Here is a 21,338-nt window from a genome sequence, read left to right as displayed (position 1 = left end):
TCAAGGACGCTCCCCATAGGTCACACTGTGTGTGTCCTACAGTGCACGAACTTCCCCACAGGAAAGCCTCACAGTCAAGCTGTTGGCTCTTATGTCAGACACGGTCTTAACAGGTGTAGCTGTCTGGGTCTGTACCCCAGAGCCGATGAGAAGAGCTAACCAGAAATGAAACAAAGGCAAGCGGTTCTAGGTGACACCAAGAGAAGAACAAGGATAGCTAGTAACAGAAAACAAACAAACAAATAAACAGAAGAATTATACACAGTGAACATAAGAACTCAAAGGCCAGCAACGTGAACCCATCTAGAGGAAGGGGTCAGCACGCTTGGCCAGAGGACATCATTTAGTACCCAGGACAAAAAAACAAAACCAAAACACATACAAGATGATGCTAGGGCATGAAGAAAGGGTCACACGATGTTGAGGAACCTCTTTTTAAGGAGACAGGGCAGTCAGTAATGCATTTAGAATCCTGCCCATCAAAAATTCATCAAAATAGGCCAAGGTGTGGCAATACAGCAAAAATTTCATTCATCTCTAAAATTCACTTAAGTACAACTCCCCGTTCTCCTCTGAAGCCTTAGAAACCAGACATTTCTCCCAGTGCCGAGACTAGGGTCTGGCACCCAGAACAGGGGCTTCTCAGCCCTGACCTCACATCAGCATTCAGTGGACAGCCCTGCCTGCGCCCCACCCTACCTCAAAGCTCCCTGGTAATTCAGATGCTTAGCCAGAGCTGAGACCCAACAGAGAATGGGCTCAATAAATACTAAAAAAAGGCGGGGGAAGGGGAGAAAGAGTCACATAGATAGAGCCTCATGCTGCCCACAGCAGTGATTCTCAAACTTTAGTGGGCATCAGGGTCACCGATGGTCAGATAAACCACAAACTGAGGCACCTCACCCTAGAGCAGTGGTTTTCAACCTGTGGGTCGCGACCCCTTTGGGGGTCAAATGACCCTTTCACAGGGGTCGCCTAAGACCATCGGAAAACAAATAGATATTTACATTACGATTCATAACAGTAGCAAAATTACAGTTATAGAGTAGCAACGAAAATAATTTTATGGTTGGTGGTCACCACAACGTGAGGAACTGTATTAAGGGGTCACGGCATTAGGAAGGTTGAGAACCGCTGAGTATTAGAATCAAGGAGGTGGGGCCCAAGTGTGTGAATCTGTAACAAGCTCCCAGGTGATACCAATACTGCTGGCCCAGGGAACACACTCTGAGTATTACTGGTTAAGTGACCGGCCCTTGGCTAGGGGTGGGGGGAGGGGTCGGGTGGGCCTGGGAGGCTTCCTCAGAGGTTCCTGTGTCTGAAGCTCAGGCCATTCGTATCTCAGCAATGCCCCCTCCTGACCAATGGCTTCTTGATTTCTAAGCCATGGACGCTCAAAGCGTGGTCTGGGGGCCGGTACAGGTCCCCTACCTGTTTCACCCTGGTCCAAAACTCGACAAGCAGACAGGGAGTAAACCTTTAGAAACTTGCTGTACAGCAACGTGACAGGGTCATTTTAATCTGCTACATAGCGTGAGAAACAGGTGAGCTTATATTTTGTCTTTCTTTTTGTCATTTTCCAGGAATTCACTTCTGCTGCATTTTTAAAAAGTATCAATCCATGATGGATTAGAAAAAAATAACAAAACAAACTGGACCTTGACCACAGATCGTTTGAGAAGCGCTGTTCCAGCCAGCAGCTGGAGAAGAACCCCCCCACCCCCACCCCCCCAGACAGACCATGTATTTCTACCGTGTGGTAAATTCCATCCTCATCGACAAACCTTGGGCCTTGGCACTGCTATGTCCAAGGCACTCTGTTTGGCACTACATAGGGAAGGGGGCAGTGAGCCATGCAGCAAGGTCCTCCCAAAAGAGCCAACAATAAAGCAGCCCGTGTTCAATACCAACTTATTGGCAATGACGGTGATGATGAAGATGGTGGTGGTCATCATCGCCACCGGGACACGGCACAGTCCGGGACATCCCCGCGGTTCTGGGGATCAGTCTCCTGCACTGTAACTTCTTCCTCTTTCTGACCTGCACACGCCTTGGTCGTCTTCTCTCTCAGCACTGCTCCCTGGTGATCTTATTTAGGCTTCAGATACCATCCCCAGTTTCAATCTGTAGGCCTGTCCTCTCTCTGATGCCCCAGGCTCTTCCATCCAACTGTCTACTCAGGGTCTCTGTTTAGATGGTCATACGCATTTCAGATTTGATCTGTCTGAAACAGGACTCAATTCCCTTATTCCTCCTCCAGTCGTCCCCATTTCGAGAGCACCGCCATTCCCCCCGGGGCTTGGGCCCGAATCCTTGATTCTTCTCTCACACACCCACATCCAATTCACCAGCCACTTCGTTGCTCTGCTTTCAAAACATACCCTCAGTCTAAGCATGCCTCAGCAGTGACAAGCCACCATTATCTCCTCTGTGAGCTGCTCCTAGGCCTCCTAGCTAGTTTCTCCACTTCCCCTGCTATCGCTGCTCCCTCTGCCCCACCGTGCCAGCTTATACCCTACCTAGAAACCAAGCCAGTGTGATTTTCTAAAAATATAAGCCAATTCATGTCATCTCCCTGCTCAAAACCCTCCAAAGACTTCCCAACCTACTCACAACAAACTCCAAAGTGTACTGTGACCCACAAAGCCTCTAGACCTGATTCCCACCTACCTCCTATACCTCCTGTAATTCATTCCTTGTTTGCTGGGCTCCAGCCACTCCCTGGCTGTCTTGCTGTTCCTATAACACACTAAGCTACCTATAGCCTCAGGGCCTTTGCACTTGCTATCCGCCGGCCTTGCCTGTCATTTCTGCTCAAAAATGAACTCCTCAAAGAGCCTTGACAGACTCCCCTACCTAAAATAGCTATCTTTTCCACTCCCATCAATCAGTGACCTGTTACCCTGCTTTATTTTTCTCAATTGCATTTTATTTTCACCTGAAATATTTATTCATTCACTTGTTTATTTTCTAGTTCCTGTCCAAGAATGGAAGCTCCCTGAGGGCGGGGACTTTGTACTGTTGTCTCTGTGTCCCCAGAACCTAGAATAGTACCTGGCATGAGAAAGACAACCTATACTTATTGACTGAGAGAATAATGTACTAAAAATTAATACAGGGATTTCTATGTGCAGGCATGGTACCCTGACCAGAGTCATTTCACTGAATACCCACAACTAGGGGCCCATAGAAGTCACCTCCATTTTTAGGGTTAAAAGCATTGAGGACCTGTGTCCGCCTCTCTTCTAGGAAGGCATGTTCCAGCATCTGGAGAAATGTGGTTGGAGGGTGGTAGCCAGTCACAGAGCCCCATCCCCTGGCCTCAGGAGTGGGCCTGTGACTCAGAATCCTTTCTGGGATTATTGAACTTGAAACCGGGGAAATGGGCCTTTTCTCTCCAGGATGGAGTTGGAAAGATGTGAGCTGGGTGCTGCTTGCGGCCCCAGTTCCAACTTCCTGAGAGAGTCAGGCTGAGCGACAGCAGAGATGCGTGGGGGACAGAATCTCAATGGCTTTCAAGTCTCTGGCTCCTCTGAGGGACCCCTGACCCAGCCGGTACAGTTAGATGAGTCCGTGAGTTTCCACTTATTCCCTAATAAATTCAAGTCGCGTTTCTGGCACTGACAACCAAATGTTCAGGCTAAATTGAAGACAATGCAAACAAACTGTCAGGCTTCCAGACTCAGCGTGCTCCAGCAACAGCCTAACAGGTGAAGAACAGACAGGTCCTGGGAGGACCGTGGCGGATTTTCCCCTCCCGTCCCCTCCCGTGGCTGTGAGTCTCTCAGGCGCACCATGGTCCCCAGGCTGACCCCGAGGGCTGGCCCACAGTGACCGAGTCTCTTACCTGGGAAAGCGGACCCCCACGGCAAACACAGTGACGCCTTTTTCCTGCAGCTGCTTGGCCGGCAGTGCCACGTGCCCCTGGGACCTCCCGTCCGTGATGATGATGAGGACCTGGGGCACCGAGGCATTTCTGCCCCCCGGGAACCCCGTGTGCAGAAGGTATTTCAGAACAAGGCCTGTCTCTGTGCGTCCTCCTCTGAGCTCACCCGGAAGGAAAAAAGGAAAGAAAGAATGGGTGACCCAGAGAGGGGACGTTGGAAGGCTAAAACAATGGACTCCTCCATGAGTAGTGACGGCCCCTTTCTCCTGGCAGAGGCTCAACCTGACAATGCCACCAGGAGAGATACACTTTCTCACCATCTAAACCACAACAGTGAAGAACAGAAATTGACGTTCTCTGTGAACCCCGCACAGCTCTGTTGGTTATGTAAGAATGTCATTCTTGGTGTTTGTGTGTTTTTACTTTCTCTTCCCCCGTCATGGCTCCGGGCTGACAATTCTCATAATTTGTCTAACACCCATCTCCCACCTCTGCATTCCTCTATCATTTCCTTCTTGTTACGGCTCAACATCTCCTTGGGGTGGGAAAGCAGATAACGAATCTCAGTGAGAATCCAGGAGAGGACAGGGCTTTGCTGCAAGGGTCCATCGAGGCGCCTTTCTGTGATCAGGCCCGTCTGGCCCACTTCCAAGTTCAGGGTTCTGTGCTAGAAGGCTGAATTGTTTCACTGCTTCCAGATCAGTGGTCCCCTCTCATCAAGATGCTAATATTCTCTAACCTTACAGCCCAGTTGTAGGGACTGTTGACTGAGCTTGGAATCCCAGTGCAGCATCTCTGCTAAATCTCACAATAGGGGGTTCCTGCACGTGTCCTCAGATGGAGGACTGTTGGCTCTCAGTGTCAACTGGGCAGAAAATAAAGACCCACTGCAATGGATTTTAGACCAAACCTTCCAGTGGCTGACACAGCTAAACCTGGGCGACAACGTGGAGGCTGATGGAATCATCATAGCTATTAACTGTACGCATGGAGAAAACCATTAGATCACTCTGAAACAACAGCAAATCACAGACTACAGATTGGGGGCACATTTATACTCATTGCACTGAATATAAATTAAAGCACACAGACTCCGGGCCACGCACCCTGTCCACCTCCTAACGGGCCTTTCCCATTGGAACTCTGCTGGTTTCTGACAAAGGTCAGGTGAGACTCCTAGTGGATGGCACTCTGGGAAATCAAGAAACCCTGCTGCCTCCATTTTCCTTCCTCTGTGGAGCTTTCCATCTCTGCGTCTGTTCTGAGCTCAGGGTCTGGCTCCAGGCAGAGCAGCCTAAGGCCCGAGTTTCACCAAGATTTTTCCAATTCCTCTCATGGGACTACACTAAGTTGAAAATGAAGGTTCACAGATCGACTGCTATCTTGGGGGAGCTATGATGGCAAAGCATGGGCTTTTTTCTTTTCCGTTTTTGGAGGGGGGCCTAGCTGCTGAATGTTTTGCCCTCAGTGTAGTCAAGTGATGAAGGACATGGATTCCAGAGTCAGTGGGGCTCGAATATTAGTCCTGTGAGATGCTAGCCAGGTAAACTTGGAAAAGTTACTTAACCGGAGAGCGTTCCCTCCCCTGTTAACATAAAGTAAGTGTATTGTTTGCGGGTTAAATGCTGTGCCCGGTGCCTCCTAGTTCCCAGTAAGCACTCCATCACTGGTAGTTACCATAATGAACCATGCAGCCTATTCCAAGAAGTTTGTCTTTTGAGTTAGTCTTCAATTCCGGTGAGCATAAAACTCCCTTAGGAGGCTTACTAATGTACATTCTCAGATCCTAGCCTCAGAGAGTCCACACTGGTAGGTGTGTGACGGAGCCTGAGACCCGACATTTAAACCAGCCTCCCCTCCCCCAGTGATTCAAGTCTGTGGAGCAGACTTTGAAAAATACTTCATAAGAAAACTCACTGTGGGTATAGGAATGTTGGTTACAGCTTTTTCTTTTCTTTTTTTTTTTTTCTTAAAGATGTTATTGGGGAATTGGGGAAGGGGAACAGCCAAGTTGTTGTCCCTCAATCTTAGTTGTGGGGGGCACAGCTAGCTCAGCTCCAAGTCCAGTCGCCATCTGGCCACCTGTCAGCAGCTCTCGGTCGCTGAGCTCAAGGTGCCGTGTTCAATTTTAGTTGCAGGTGGGCATAGCCCACCATCCCATGCGGGAGTCGAACTGGCAATCTTGTTGTTAGGAGCATGTGCTCTCACCAGCTGAGCCATCCTGCGACCTGTTGGCAGCTCAGCTCAGGCACAGCTCACTGGCCCATGTGGGAATCGAACCAGCGACCCTGTTGCTCAGAGCTTATGCTCTTAACCAACTGAGCCACTCGGCCAGCCCCAGCTTTTTCTTATTTTCCTTTTTTTTTTTAAGCAATAGACAAAAATCCTGGAATCAACCCAAATGTGTCCTTTTAGGGAAATGATTTATGTGAGTTTGATTCATTGGATTATTAATCATTAGGAAGGATCAACATGAAAAATGATGCAGCTTTATGCAAAAATACATACCAAAAAACATTAAAAAAGCAAAAAACGCTTTGTAACTATAACTATTCTAAAAGTTATGTTTCAATGTTAATGAGGCCTGAGAGAGGCCAGGGAAGGTGCTGGAGGCTCTGTACTAAGGTAAAGTGGTGAGTGCCGTTTCTGTAGCGCTTTCTAAATATAGTAAAACTCTGAGAAAGCGGTAGCTGGGGTCCCCAAAATTTCAATCACAGAAAACTCAGAGCTGTGTTACTGTGAGATTAATGAAATGACCGAGTAAGCTTGCACAGTCCGCTGGCCAGGAGTTCTGGACATCTGCAGCCAGCTGCTGGCCACGTTTTATCTGATATTTTGTTATCACGGGATACAATATTGGAAGGCTTATAATGTTTTTAAACTTCTTATTGGAAAGTAGCAACAAGGTGATTGTCAGCGTGCTTTCTCAGCCACCTCAAAACACATTTTTAGGAAACTGCCTGGGTCTAGAAAGGCACGTGTTCTGGGTTTTAGGCAAAGCTGTTTCAATCAGTCCAGCATTTAAAACGTCACTGTAGAAAAAGGGTCAAGAGCCCTGGGAGCTCGTCACTCCCATTCGGCCCACATTCCTCTGTTCTGATTAATAATCATGTCTTCATGGTCAGTGTCCTCAGCGACCCTGCAACGGTGGCCAAAAAGGGAGTTACTGCCCCTTTGCCTTGTTTGTTGTGTTCGACAGTCATCCTAGGATACACAGTGCTAAACCACACGTCTCCCAGAGAGGAGCTGCCCTGGTTCAGGCCCATGAAGAGGCTTCAGTCTCCGCCATCTGTATCTTCATTTGGCACATTCTTAACGTGTCTCTGGATTTCATGTGTCATGAATAATGCTCTCCAGCCCTTAGTGATGAGTTTCAACACAGCTGAGAAGAGGCTCAATGAAGTTATTTAGAAGGTGGGGGTGGGGGGAGGGTGGGAGAGGTGGGAAAGGACAGCTGGGTGGGGCCCACAGGACTCCCGTGTGGCTCTGTGCTCCTGGCCACATGCGCCTTCTCAACCTCAAGCTGGAATAGATATTCAGTCTCCTTTCGGTACCAATTCGCTACGATTTGCTTAGTTTTTCAGAAGAAAGTAGGGCCAAATGATTTGAGTCCAAAGTCACCCAAATAGTTTTGGACTTTCAGTCCTAAACGTAAACCAACGGGCTACTTTTTCTCTCCCTGCCAATGTTAGTGTGCATATAGTGGATATAAAGTTTTTATGATAATTAAATATGGTATCAATGGTATAATTCAGGTATCATAAAATTCTCCCTTTTAAACAATTCAGTAGTTTTAAGTACATTCAGAGTGATGCAGCCATCGCCATTATTTAAGTCCCAAACATTTTCACCATCCCAAAAAGAAGCCTTCCACCAATGAGCAGTCTCTCCCATATTCCTTCCCCACAGCCCCTGGCAATGACTGTCTACTTCCTGTTTCCATAGATTGGACTATTCCAGACATTTTGTATATATGAAATTATGCAATATATAACTTTTTATGTCTGCTTCTTTCACTTCGAAATGTTTTAAGGTTCATCCATGTTGTAGCATGAATCATGTCATCATTTCTTTTTTATGGCTGCATCATATTGCATGGCATGACTATACCACATTTTGTTTATCCAATGGACTTTTGTGTTGTTTCCATTTTTTGGCTATTATAATTAATGCTGCTATGAACACTAGGGTACAAGGTTTTGTGTGGGCATATATTTTCAATTCTCTTGAGGTGGAATTGCAGGGTCATATGGTAGCTGTTTAGCATTGTGAGCACCTGCCAGATGGTTTTCCAAAGAGGCTACACCATTTTTTTATATTAGTTTCAAGTGTACAAAAACAATAATGATTAGATATTTACACCCCTCACCAAGTGATAACCTCCCTCTAAGTCTAATACCCCTCTGACATCGTATATAGCTGTTACTATACCATTGTTTATATTCCCTATGCTGTACTTTACATCCTGTGACCATAAAAAATTATAGTTGACATTCAATATTATTCTACATCAGCAGTGGCTGCACCATTTTATAATCCCACAAACAGTGTAAGAGGGTTCCAATTTCTCCACAACCTTGTCAACACTTGATACTGTCTGTCTCTTATTTTAGCCTTTCTAGTGGGTGTAAAGTGGTATCTCATCATGGTTGTGATTTGCATGTCCCTAATGGCTAATGATGTTGAGCATCTTTTCATGTGTCTACTGGCCATTTATATATCTTCTCTGGAGAAATGTACTTACAAAATTACTTTGGGGGATGATGAAAATGCTCTAAAGATATATTATAGTAATAGTTACACAATTCTGAAAATATATTCAGAATCACTGACTTGTACACATTGCATGTGTGCACTTCACAGTATTTAAATTACATCTCAATGAAGCTGTTGAAAAAAAAGTTAGTGTGCATCACAGTCCTAGGGCAGGTGGTACAGCCGGGAAAGACCTTTGAAAAGTGCAGATGCTAAGCAGCACTGCCGAGTGTGAAGCAGTCGGTCTGGGAGGGAGCCCCAGCAGCTGCATTTTAACATACTCTCTTGGCAGTTCTCATCCAGACAGCTCTATGATCTCACTGTGACAAGGGCTGCTCCGTGTGAGCGGGCCCAAGGTACAGGGGAATGGCTGCAACTGTTCTCTACAGGAAGCCATTCTTGGGGGCCTCAAGGGTAGAGGGCTCCGTGACAACAAGGAAAGGCCAGGGTAGTTTTAAAAAATACGTCAATGTGCTTTTTCCCTTCGTACCTGACTTTGCCCTCATTCTGTTCAGGGCACCCATGGTCAGAGGAAAGGGCTGAGATGAAGTCACTTAGGGGCCCCTAGCACCTGGAGGACCCTCGAAGTTCCCGCCGTGCCCAGTGTGGGGATTCGGGCTTACTGAGAGCATTGGTGGACCTACAGAGGCCCGCCATTAGAACAAGGACCTCAGTGCGCTCAGGGCCTTTGCAACTGGAAGTGACTGCTAACAATGGCTGGGACCACTGACTTCAGTGGACACGAGTGCTAGGGGAAGCAGAGATGAAAGTGGCAAGTTAAAGACATTCTTCTGTGAGGGACTGTGAAGACTATTATGTGTGTGTGTTGTATATATATGTATAGCACATTCATATACATAGAGATGTATGTGTTTACATGTGTATATAATACACACATGAAAACATTTATACAAGAAATATATGTTATACACACATGTGCATATACACACATCAGCTGACTTATAATGTAAGTAGACTTATGACCCCGCTACATACATACATTTATAGCGGGGGGGTGTTGTGTGTATGCATTTTTAAAGCACTCTCCATAACAGAGGAGCACGTGCTCTTTTTAGACCACAAAAAGCAGGCTTCTTGAAGTGTGGCAAATTGCCCAAGCTGCAGTGATCAGCAGGGACAGAGCTGGGAGAAAGACCCAGCATGCTTCCCACCACCTCCTGCTCTCCACTCCAGTCCCGACCTTTACTAGCCCTTTCTCCCAGGTAACTGACGACTACACCTAATAGCAGTAAGCACTTTTTAAAAAAAAAACCAAACTTGCATTTAAGTTCCCACCTGGGACATCATGTACTGATAAGGGGCAGCCTTGAGAAGGGAATTCTCATTATCCACTGAGCACAGCTGGGCTTCTCGAAGCCCACAGCCCTCTCTGGCAGGCTAAGAGCAGGGCCAAACCCTTCGAGAGCATTTTTAAGAGCAGCTAGCTGCATCCTACCCACGGCAGTAACTGAGCATACATACTTGAAAACCATCCTCTTGAGTTTTGCCTTCACTTCCTGTTGGGTTGACAATGAGTCCAAGGGGAATTCCAGCCGAGGAGCGGAACTGAACTGGAATGCTCCCACCCTGACCTGCAGTAAGAGACAGAGAGCCCAGGGGTTGAGAGCAGGGTCAGGACACAAACATTCCTAAGAGGCAAGATGGGACAAGAAAGGTTAACGACCCTTCCTCCGGCCCACTCAACAAATTCTAGTGCTGGAGCTTTCTCGGGTCTCCCTAAAAGAAGGTTCCAAAGACCGGGAGAAGGATCTGGAAGGAAATAGTCAAATCTGCCTGTGCTCTGCACTGACAAGCCCCAATTCAGTCTTCTTGACGCCTATTCTGGCAGCTCGCTCAGCTGAGCTGTGAGCGTCTTTATGGCAGGATCTCGGCTCACACGTCCCAAATGCCTACCAGGTGCAGGCAGTGTCTTAAGCTGTCTCACACAAGATTTCATGTAATCCAGAGGCACTGGTCACACCCACATTTCTGTTGGAGAAGCTAAAATGCAGGGAGGCTAGAAGGCTAGTGAGAACGGGAGCCAGGCCACTGGACTCACCACAAGGCTCAGCTATATCACTTGCCTTCTCAGCAGCTAGCTCAGGCCTTCAGCAAAATGCTCCCTGACCCAACCAGGGGTTGTGCAGAAGCTAACCACGGCCACCATCACCAGTGACTCGTCACTAACCACAGCCACCACATACCCATCCTTGGTGGTTGGGGGAGGTGGGGGTCAGCCCTTCCAGGCCAGCTCCTGCCATGCTAGGAAAGGGCCAGCTCTCAAACCAGTCAGACTGGGAGACAGCCTAGTCTGACCCTAATCCAAGACAAGCAATACTGGAGCTGAAATTCCTCTGCAGTGGAGGGAGTGACAGCCCTGGTGGTTCCAAACAGATTTCACATCCTAGCCGAGGAGGCCATATGAGAAAACCCAATGCCTTGCAAGACTGGAGAAGGAAACCTGAATGAAGTCATTCTCTGAACCCTTAAGACACTAGCGTGTCTTGAGCAGAGAAGGCTATAAACAAGGTTTCCCCCTTGAGGATCCAAGCTCTGAACCTAACCACTGGCTCTCTAAAACCCCTGGAGAAACTACATTCTCATAACTAATCCTCATTCTCGCCAAGATTGCAAACGAGCCAAGTGATTCACATTTAAGCAATGACGCTGCCTTTTGCTTACTGCTTGAATTCCTTCACTGCTGATGCCTTAACAGGCCTGGTGCCTGGGAGAAGATCAAAGTACTCGCCACACCAGGCCAGCTTCGTCTGCTCCCAACGAGCACAACCCATCGGACTTTCCTCCCACAGCAAGTTCTGAGGAGGAGTCGCTGGGCATCTTAAGCTGGGAGAAATGTAAGACTTGGGTGGGCACGTGGGGGAGATGGACAGAGGATAGCAGAGCAGTAGAGAAGCTCAGGGAAAAGTTTCTGAGAAGAGACACTTTTGCAATCTCCCTTGAACTTGGCCTGTGATAAAGGGGACATCTCAAACCAGTGAGGAAAGGATGATTTAGAGAGTAAGTGAGAGTAAGTGATATTGGGACAACTGGACAGCCACCTGCAAAAGAATAAAGGATAAATTGCAAATGGGTTCAAGATTTAAATGTGATCAATGTAACCATAAAAGTTCTAGAAGAAAGCTTGGGAGAATTCCTCTAAAACTTCAAAGTGGAAAAGACCTTACTATGATTAAAAATCCAGACACCGTAAAGGAAGGGCTGATACATCTGACTACATGAAGAAAACTTCTGGAGGGCAACACATACCACGAGCCAACCAAAAAATGAACACAACATGGAAACGTTATTTGCAACTCATGTCAGAGACAAAACGTTAGTTTCCCCAAGATGGAAAGAGTGTTTAAGAATTGGTATGTAAAAGACCAAAAATCCAACAGAAAAAACGGGCGAAGGATATGAACAGAGATCACAGGAAATACAAATGGCTTTTTAATATCCTAACAGATGCTTGACTGCACCACACTGAGTTGTAGCAAAAAGCCAGATACAATGTTGGAGCAGGGAAGCCAGCATTCTCTAACGTTACTGGTAAGAACATAAATGTTACAGCATCCATGGAAAGTAATCTGTCTGTTATTAAAAATTACAAATGCATAGGGTTATTGGGAATTTATCCTACAGATATACTTCCACATGTGTGAAATGACATTTGCAAGCTCACAGTACGTTTGTAACAGCAAATGTCCATCAATAGGGGGTTGGTTAAACCTTGGTAAATCCTTACACTGGAACACTAGTCAGCTATAAAGCATAATATATACCTATATTAATACTTATATTGCCTAGATACCTAGATATGGAAAGATTTCCAAGACAGTGTGCGGGGGCGGGGGTGGGGGTGGAGGAAGGCAAGGAATAGAACCGTGTGTCACTTGCTACCCTTTGTATAAAAATGGGGGAAACAAGAATATACTATATTCACATTGCTTGCATTTGTGTGAAGCGGTTCTGTAAGGATGCTCAAGAAAGCAGGTGGGGGACTGGGCAAATACACGGAAAGCGTGTGAGTAGGAGGGACGCTCTTCACTGAACGTTTTTTTTTATTGAACACGTGAATGAATTACCTAGTTTAATAAAATCTCCCTTGAGACCAACAGCTGGTTACATTTACTTGAATTAAACAGGAAGGATACAACTTCAAAACAAAAAAAGATGGAGACAGCTTGAGTCAGTAGTTAAGGCATTTCATTTAATTGGTGGCTTGGGAACAAAAGAGTTGCCTTTTATCTTCAGTTCACTGTATGCTCGGAGGCCAGCCCGCCCACATTTCTCACTCCACTGTAATCACTCTGCTGCAATCATTATAGTACAGCCAGGAAGTAAACTCAGTTTTGAGCTTCTCAGCTTATAAGTGTTGAGAGGAAGACTTCAAACACCTTAAAATCCATCTCAACAACAGAGCCTTCATAAAAAGCCTTAATTTATAGCTACTTGAAAATTTCTGCCTGCACAATAAAGCTACACAAAGTAAACTGAGATGTACATCCAATCCCTGGTACATGGAGGTAAAAAGAAGGAAGACACAAAAGCATACCAGCAAAAAACATAAAACCCGAAGCCCCAAGTCAGATGGAACCGTCTGAAATCGACCTGATGCAAAAACCCCACTCGGTGGCATTCCGGCCAGGCTGACGCAGCACCCTGGCAATCAAGATGCTCGCTGGTTCACTGAAATGGACACCCAACTCCTTGGCTCAACAAGTCTTGCTTGTGAGAAAGCTTTTCTCAGGCTGAGCACGCATAAGCCTCCTTAAACACCCAGCTTCTGTCTTAAGAAGATGGAGCCACTCTATAGGCTGTTTCACATGGAAATGATAATCAGGTTCCCTCAGATGTGGAAGTTGCCAAGCTTCTCACTGTTCTGGCTGCCTGTTGTGGGCACTGTTTGGGTTGCCAACACATAACCAGAAAACACCCCATTCTAGATGTGGTCCAGCTACATTGACATTTAATTGCCCGAGCTCTGGGGCCCTGTGAGTCAGGACAAGGGTTTCCCAACAGCGCCAGCTATGAAGCTTTTTGTCACCGTTTTCCTAGTCTCCCTTTGAGGATGCTGAATTCCACCAGCATGCACCACTTCCACCTACATACACACACTGCCATGTTGTCCACTTGCTATGTGATAGCAGGGTGTGAATTCTGAGGGTCATCACCTCATCCTAGCCCAGTAGGTAGGGACAAATGAACTAATGGAACAAGTCCTGAGCTGACTGAGAGTCAAGAGCCCCAGTGTTTTCACACTTAGCTCTCTTCTAAGATTGCTGTGTGACCCTAGGCAGTCACTTAACCTCTCTGAGCCTGTTTCCTCATCTGTAAACATCCTCTCGTAATCCACACAGCTCTTGTCTCCCAATTTGCCACTCGCTGGGATCTCCCAGCCACCCATTTCAGGACATACTATTAAACATCAGTGCCAAGGTCATCAGTGTTGGATCTTTATGATTCTTCCTCCATGAATAACTAGTGAAATTTTACAGGCAATCATTTCCTTTTAAAAACAGAGCCCTGTGTGGAAGGGAGTGAAGCTTCAGCAGTCCTTGGCACTGTTAGGGTCTGTGATGGGCAGACTTCACATTTGGAACTTCCGGGCCGCTCATGCCTAGATGGGATGACGTTTGCTATGGTGTCCTCAGATCGCTGTGCAAGACTGTGCTCACTCGCCCCAAATGGCATGCCATTCCGGAGAAAATCTGGCCCTCATAAAAGGCCACTTTTGCTCTTAAATCCTAGTGATTTTCTTAGGATTAGCCCAGGAATGTCATCTTGGAAAGCCATCCGTGGGAGTATATTTAGAATAAATTGCTGGGTGAAAGGGTTCAAGCCTTTGTAACTTTGATGCACACTGTCCGATCCCCCCACGGAGAGGCTGCACACTCCCGCCCTCAGGGCGTGAGAATGCCAGCCTCCTGTAGACTTGCCAATGGAGCATGTCACCAAACTGGATTTGTGTTAATCCAGTAAGCGGAAAATGGTATATCAGTCAGCGATTTGCTATTACATTACATTGAGGGAGGTGGTTGGGCATCTTTCCATAGGTCTAAGGGCCATTCGTGTTTTGTTTTCTGGGAACTGTCTGTTATTGCCCATTTTTCTAACGAGTCACTCCCAAAATGCCCCTTTTAGCAACAAGAGCGCAGCCAGCACACTCTGCTGATATTTAAAGGTTACTATCTGGAGTCAGGAGGAACAAGAAGTGAACCCACTGGCTGGATTCACTCAGGCAGTAGGTCCTTTCAAGGGAACAGAGAGAGCAGGAGCTGTGCTTCGTATGGAGAGTCTAGTCTTGGGAGGTAGTAATATCCTTTCCCTTCCCCACTGTCCTGCAAGCACAACCTCTTTCCAGGGGAAACCAAATCCCTGTGTTCACCACCATCCCATCTGCCAGATCAACTCTTCCCTCTGACTACTGTGATTGGTCAAGGGATTGTCATGTGACCTACACCTGCTCAAATGGTGCCTCCCATCCCCCTGGACTTCTTCCAGATCTGCAAAGAAAGAAGTTGATGTTCTTTTTACTGGGGTCACCAGCCTTGGTATGTCCAGAAAACCTGCCTGGGAAGGAAGCCAGTTGAGGAAAGCAAAACTGAGAGAAGGAGAAAAAGAGGGATTGAGCCAGTGGCTCCCGCCGTGCCTGGAACCAGGACTCACCCTCTCAGGCTTCCCAGTTCCGCAAGCCAGTCAACGCCCTCTCCTGCCTTAACACTGGATTTCTGTCACTTGCAACCAAAGACACCCTAGTACAAAGACAATAAGACTTGCACTCACCCTCTTGGGGTTGATGTCCAGAGCGTCACAGACTGTGATGGCAAAGTGCTTGGCCCTTTCAAAGCTCCCTTTCCCGATGCTGTGAGAGCCATCTATCAGAAACAGGACATCCACCGCAGCCGAGCACCACATCACTAGGGGAGAGGAGGACAGGTGAGTGACAACCAGCTTCCCTGCAGTCTGGTCCCAAGAGGGTCTCACTCCCAAAGCAGAGGGGAGGCAGAAACGGCCCTGTGGTAGGTCAGCAGCGGCTCCTCGCAGCACTATGGAGAAGGTCTGGCCAGAGCCCTCCCCTGCAGCGGGACGCACACACCCATATGGGCACCATGGTCAGAGAGAGGCCCTTACGTGAAAGTCTTTCTAATAATGGAAGTGTCTAATGCAACAACACTCATTGGGACATATGAAAGGAAGGGCTGCTGGACCAAGACAGGACATTGAAGAGCCCTGGTCCCAGCCCTCAGGGGCCACCATTCAATCCAGGGCACAGCCAGGCACCCTGGTACATGAGGTCAAGTCACCTCGGAGCTCAAGGGAGACGAGCCAGCACTGACTGCATTTTTCCCACATGCCAGGTGCTGCTTTAAAACACTTTAAGTGTCCTACTTTACTGAATTCCCAGAACCACCCTTAGATGGCTTTTTTTTAAAGTTGTTAAGTTTTATTGAGATATCCTGCATACACTACATAATTTGCCTGCTTAAAGTATGTAAGTCAATGCTTTTTAGTATATTCACACATTCCATCATCACCTCAGTAAATTTTAGAGCATGTCCATCACCTCATAAAGAGACCCTGTACCCTTTTGAAATCAGCGCCATAGCACGCCCCCCCCCCCGCCACCCCTAAGTAGATTTACACTTTTTATTACCACGAGAGAGATGAGAAAAGCTGGGCACAGGGCAATTCAATGGCAATCCTAAGGACTAGGACGTGGTGGGGCCAAGAACCAGTTCCAGGCTGTGTGGCACCCGAGTCCACAGCCCCCCATCTTACCATGAAGATGCGAGAAAGCAAAAGTCAGAGAAGCGCGCGTGGGAAGGAGCCACTGAGGGGGATTTCACCAGAGAGGCAGGAAGGGGATGTGCGGGGACTCTGGGGAGGGCTTGAGCGTGTGGAGCAGGGTGGAGGAGGAGGGAAAGTGGCAGCAGACAAGACTGCTTGGGTAGACAGTGGCCACGTAACAGAAGATCCTGAAGTGTGGGCCAAGAAATCTGGCCACGGGGACCGACCTAAGGTGCTTTTTTACCCAGCCGAGGGGCTTGGTCAGGCCCCCGTTTTGGGAAAATGACTCTGGCCACAGCGTGAAAAGAAGAGAAGAACGCAGTGGGAACTGTCTGGTGTAACGTGGCTTCCCTTGGGTCCGTCACGCAGAGGCTGAAATGGGTGTCTGGGGGGTTGAATAAAAACATGGGCTTACTTTTGCTGGCAGCTGAAATCTTCTCAATGGTCTCCTTGCTCACGTGGACTTCCTGAAGAGGAACGGATGGGGGCGCTAGGAGACAAGACACCAGAAGCAGTCACCGCAAGGCAGGGAGGGGAGGAGTCTTCGTATCCAGGTGGAACAGGTAATAAGAGATGGGGGAGTTTAATGGTACTGCCTGTCGAAAATTACACGGTGGCTAGCATAAGGGAACCCCCCAATTACTCCACTTCTGTCAGGTACTGTTGTAATTAAATTTGAAGAGAAAAATTAAAAATATACACAGAGGGGCTAGAGAGCCTATGATCCTGAGGAGGTTTGCCCCTGGTTAGGTATAATAACTGAGTCCCTTGCTGTGGCACCACACCTCGCCATGAAAACTAACCTTGTGAAAAGACAATTCAGAAAGAATTCATAGAAAAGCACGAGGGAAAAATGTTTAAGCAGGTGATGAAAATGTTTCAACTCAAACAATGAGGTACCACCTTAAATGTGAAATTCCTACATTTAACTGTTAATTGGGGAAAGCTGAATTCAGGAAAAAAATTTCCAGAGGTGGTCCTGTAAATGGATACAACCCTTTTGGTGAAATGAATTAAGAGTCATAAAAATGCTTACACTCTTTGACCCTGGAGTATCAGACCTGGGAACTGATCCGAAGGAAAACCAATTTTAGAGACGGGAACTGTGCCTCACAGTACTCCCTTCAACACTATTTGTGATACAGGAATGCTGGAGATAACAAATATCTAAAGAGACAGGACGATGAGTAAATGCTGATATATTCATTCAAGGCAATTAACATGAAAAAGGACTGAAAAGTTTGAAGGGGTAGGAAGTTTGTGGATATATTTTTCACTCTTTTACATGATCCCCAGTAGAACTGTCATAATGGCATATGAGCGGTCGCTAACAATTTACGAAATTAACTTTGAGGGCAATGAGGGTGCCCACTTGGAGAGAGAATCTGAAAAGCCAGCTGCGCATGGTCGATGTCTAAGGCAGACGTGTACACACAGATGCTTTATACGTGTGGATGCCTGGTGGGTACACACAGAGGAAACCAAGCGAGGCGGGGCAGCCCAGAATCAGGCTCGGCCAAAAAGCGGGCAGAGGATGGAACACGAGCGTGGGCGGCTGCTGGGGAAAGAGGCAACGGAAACGAAGCCGGGGCTGGGGTGCAATCACACAAGGCAGGGAAGTTGGGCTCATGAGGATTTGCAACTGCCAGGAGAGTGATCATGAGGGAGACACCAAAAGATGTCAGGTTGTGGCAGGGGGAGGATGCCTCCTACTTACGAGGCACCTCCTGGTTATCAGCCAACCACCCCTTGGCTGGTCCTGGCTCCATCTCTACGGTGCCTTTCACTGCTCCCCAGTGCAGACTAGTCTCGAGTTTTTCTCCCACCGTGTCTTGGAGCAGATGGTTTCTGCTCACCTGATATGCCCTCCCCTCAGCCTCCACTCAGAGAAGATGGTTCCAGGCCAATATGCTGACCCAGAATTTGCTCCACAGTCAAAAGCTGTCGGGAAAATATCTTCCATGAGGTCTGAGATAGTCTGCGACTGCCACTGCTGTTCTGCCACCAGAGGCAGAAACAAGACAAACTACAAAAATAGACAATTAAAAAAAATCGTCCACTTCCGTAAAAAGTGGCAGATGTTGGCACAGAGGCAGGGGCAATACTCTCCCCCTCAAAAAACCCATAAAAAGAGCACAAACATCACTCAGTGATTCAGTACATCGTTCTTCCAAAATAGAGGCTTTCGGCTTCACTGCATTCAGACATCAACAAGGTCTTGCCAACTCGTGGGGCCCCGCTGCACCCCATACTGGGGTGGTGTTCCCATGGGCCCTGCTCCCCGGGAAGCTCCCTGTAGGCAGGACATTCCCACCCGTCCTTCGCAGAGCCCAGCCCAGCACTCTGCACACAGCAGGCAGGCACTAAGGATTCCTAACCGAGTCCATGAATTACTGGCAAAGGGCCCAGGAGCTGAGGAATCCCTAAGGCCCTACAGGAAAACACTGTTCCTTTTTTAAGTGTCTTACCAGCAAATTCTCCAGCTGGTGGGAGAGGAGCACCGTGACCAGACACCACTCCCGAAAGGTATCACTCAGCTAAAGTGTCTCTGTGCCATGTGCTCAGCTGCTACAGGAGGTGCCAGGCTTCAGGGGAGCCCTTCTTATGCCTGGGTGACATTTCCAGGGCTCCCCTGTGAAATACCCTCAGGATTCTGCAAAGGATCCCCCTGGAAGAGGGAGCTGATGAATGTGTGACTATGGCTTCCTCTTCTAACCAAGTCAGCCCAGCCTCTGAAGATGACCTGTCTGGGCTGCAGAGCATGAATCTCTTAGGGGAGATGGGCGGTGCTAAGGAGAATCACTCATGTAGCGAAACCCTTTCCACTTTACAGGTAAGAGAGCCAAGGTTTAGGGAGAAAGGTCGTGTACATTCTTGTCTCCCCCAGAGGAGCCCAGAGTGGTGGGGCCAGCCCGGGAGTCAGGAGACTTGGGATTTCATTTCAACTCTAATATCAATAGCTGTGAGACCCCAAGCAAGTTACACAACCTCTCTGGGCCTCTCCTGGCTCATCTGTACAACTCAGGGATGATCAGATAAAGTGCTCTGTAAAACGGACAGGGCTACAGAAGGTGAAGTTCCGTGATGAGCCGGAGCAGAACCTTTACTGTACCTGGGCCTCCAGGGACCACATTCAAACCCTGTCCCCAACACGTCTCATGGTTCCTCAGTGCCTTGACCATGAAGCTACTGTGTTACAATGTCCAGCTGCATGGCTTAGCGGTGGGGGTAGGTGAGCTGAGCAACCACTCTTCTTCCGGCCTCTCTTATCTCCCCCAGGCTCCAGGGAACAGGCAGGTGGTGACAGCAGCCAACTCAGCAGAGAGACTACACCTGCTCACTGAAGCACAGACCAGGGAGGAGCTGCAGGAGGCGTCTCAGACGGCCAGAGGCTCCCGAGCGAGACCCGGGCAGCTGGCCACCCCGTCCACTTGGTCTTGCTTATAGGACAACAATCGTGAAACACACTTTTCCTTTCTACCATCTCATATTTCACAGAGGCTAGAATTTGGGAGTGACAAAGTGCGAAGTAAAAAGGAAACTGACTGGCTCCATTATTCATTCATTCTCGAGCACCAACTATTGGGTTGTCGGAAAAGCCATGACGCATATTTGCAACAGATGGCACTAATTCATTTTTGGAAGTACTGGAGTCATCCACATCTATATTATTGCTGCCATTTGACAGCTGACAGTTCTAGCTTCATTCTAAAAAAAATTGAGTGATTTGGTTGCGTTTTGGAGATTGTACAGCAAGTTGAAGATGGAAGACCAAACTGTGCATTTTTGCCACATTTTACTGTTTTACTTCCATAAAGGGAAGAACGCATCAAGCTTGTGAAAAGTTGCATAAAGTTTACGGTGACAACGCTCTACAAGAACGTCAGTGCCAACGATGGTTCACGAAATTCCGTGCTGGTGATTTTGATCTCAACGACGCTCCTCGGTCAGGGAGGCCCACCGAGGTTGATGACGACAAAATAAAGGCATTGATTGAGTCAAACCCACGTTACACAACACGAGAGATTGCAGAAACATTGAACATCCATCATTCAAGCATTCGCGACCTCCTGAAGAAGCTGGGATACGTAAGCAAGCTCGATATTTGGGTTCATTTGACAGCACGTATAAACATCTGCAATATGCCCATTAAACATAAGGAAAATGATCCTTTTTTGAAGCGACTGATAACTGGTGATGAGAAGTGGACTGTTTACAAAAAAATGTAGTGCGCAAACGGTCCTGGTCCTGACGTGATGATTCACCTCAAACGACATCAAAAGCAAACATTCATCAGAGGAAGGTTATGCTCTCAGTGTGGAGGGATTTTAAAGTTGTCGTGTTTTTTGAGCTCCTACCAAGGAACCAAACAATCAATCTGAATGTGTACTGTATGCAATTGGACAGTTTGGATGAATCTATCATCCAGAAATGTCCAGAGCTTAATTGTAAAAAAGTTGTATTCCATCGCGACAACGCGAGACCACACACAAGTTTGATCACCGGTCAAAAATTATTGGAGCTTGGATGAGATGTGTTGCCACACCCACCATACTCACTTGACCTTGCGCCGTCAGACTTGCACTTGTTTCGCTCTCTTCAAAACTCCTTGCGTGGTATAACATTCAATTCAGATGAGGCTGTAAATCAGCACCTTGTTCAGTTTTTCACAAATAAAGACAGGCCCTTCTATGAACGAGGAATTATGAAAATCACTGAAAGATGGCAAAAGGTTATCGAACAAAACGCATAATATATCATTGATTGATCTTTGTTCTTTATATAAATAAATGGCCTTTGATAAACATAGACAAAATACGTCATGACCTTTCCGACAACCCAATATATGCCAAGCCCAGTGTCAGGCATCGAGATCACACAGTAGTGAATACAGAGCATGCAGCCT

General features: G+C 47.4%; 1 protein-coding gene across 1 annotated transcript in view; it reads right to left on the bottom strand.

Annotated features, from left to right (window-relative positions):
• VWA2 (von Willebrand factor A domain containing 2) overlaps positions 1–21,338 on the bottom strand; it is a 45,241-nt gene that overhangs the window by 15,199 nt on the left and 8,704 nt on the right. Inside the window, exons 3-6 of the mRNA XM_019660107.1 lie at positions 16,848–16,922; positions 15,428–15,561; positions 10,124–10,233; positions 3,848–4,042 (exon numbers count right to left, since the gene is read on the bottom strand). Of these exons, the coding sequence (XP_019515652.1) occupies positions 3,848–4,042; positions 10,124–10,233; positions 15,428–15,561; positions 16,848–16,922 (514 nt within the window). The remainder of the gene's footprint in view (positions 1–3,847; positions 4,043–10,123; positions 10,234–15,427; positions 15,562–16,847; positions 16,923–21,338) is intronic.

Source organism: Hipposideros armiger, unplaced genomic scaffold (assembly GCF_001890085.2).
Source record: "Hipposideros armiger isolate ML-2016 unplaced genomic scaffold, ASM189008v1 scaffold_311, whole genome shotgun sequence".
Taxonomy (NCBI): domain Eukaryota; kingdom Metazoa; phylum Chordata; class Mammalia; order Chiroptera; family Hipposideridae; genus Hipposideros; species Hipposideros armiger.
This window is presented reverse-complemented; position numbering and strand designations above follow the sequence as displayed.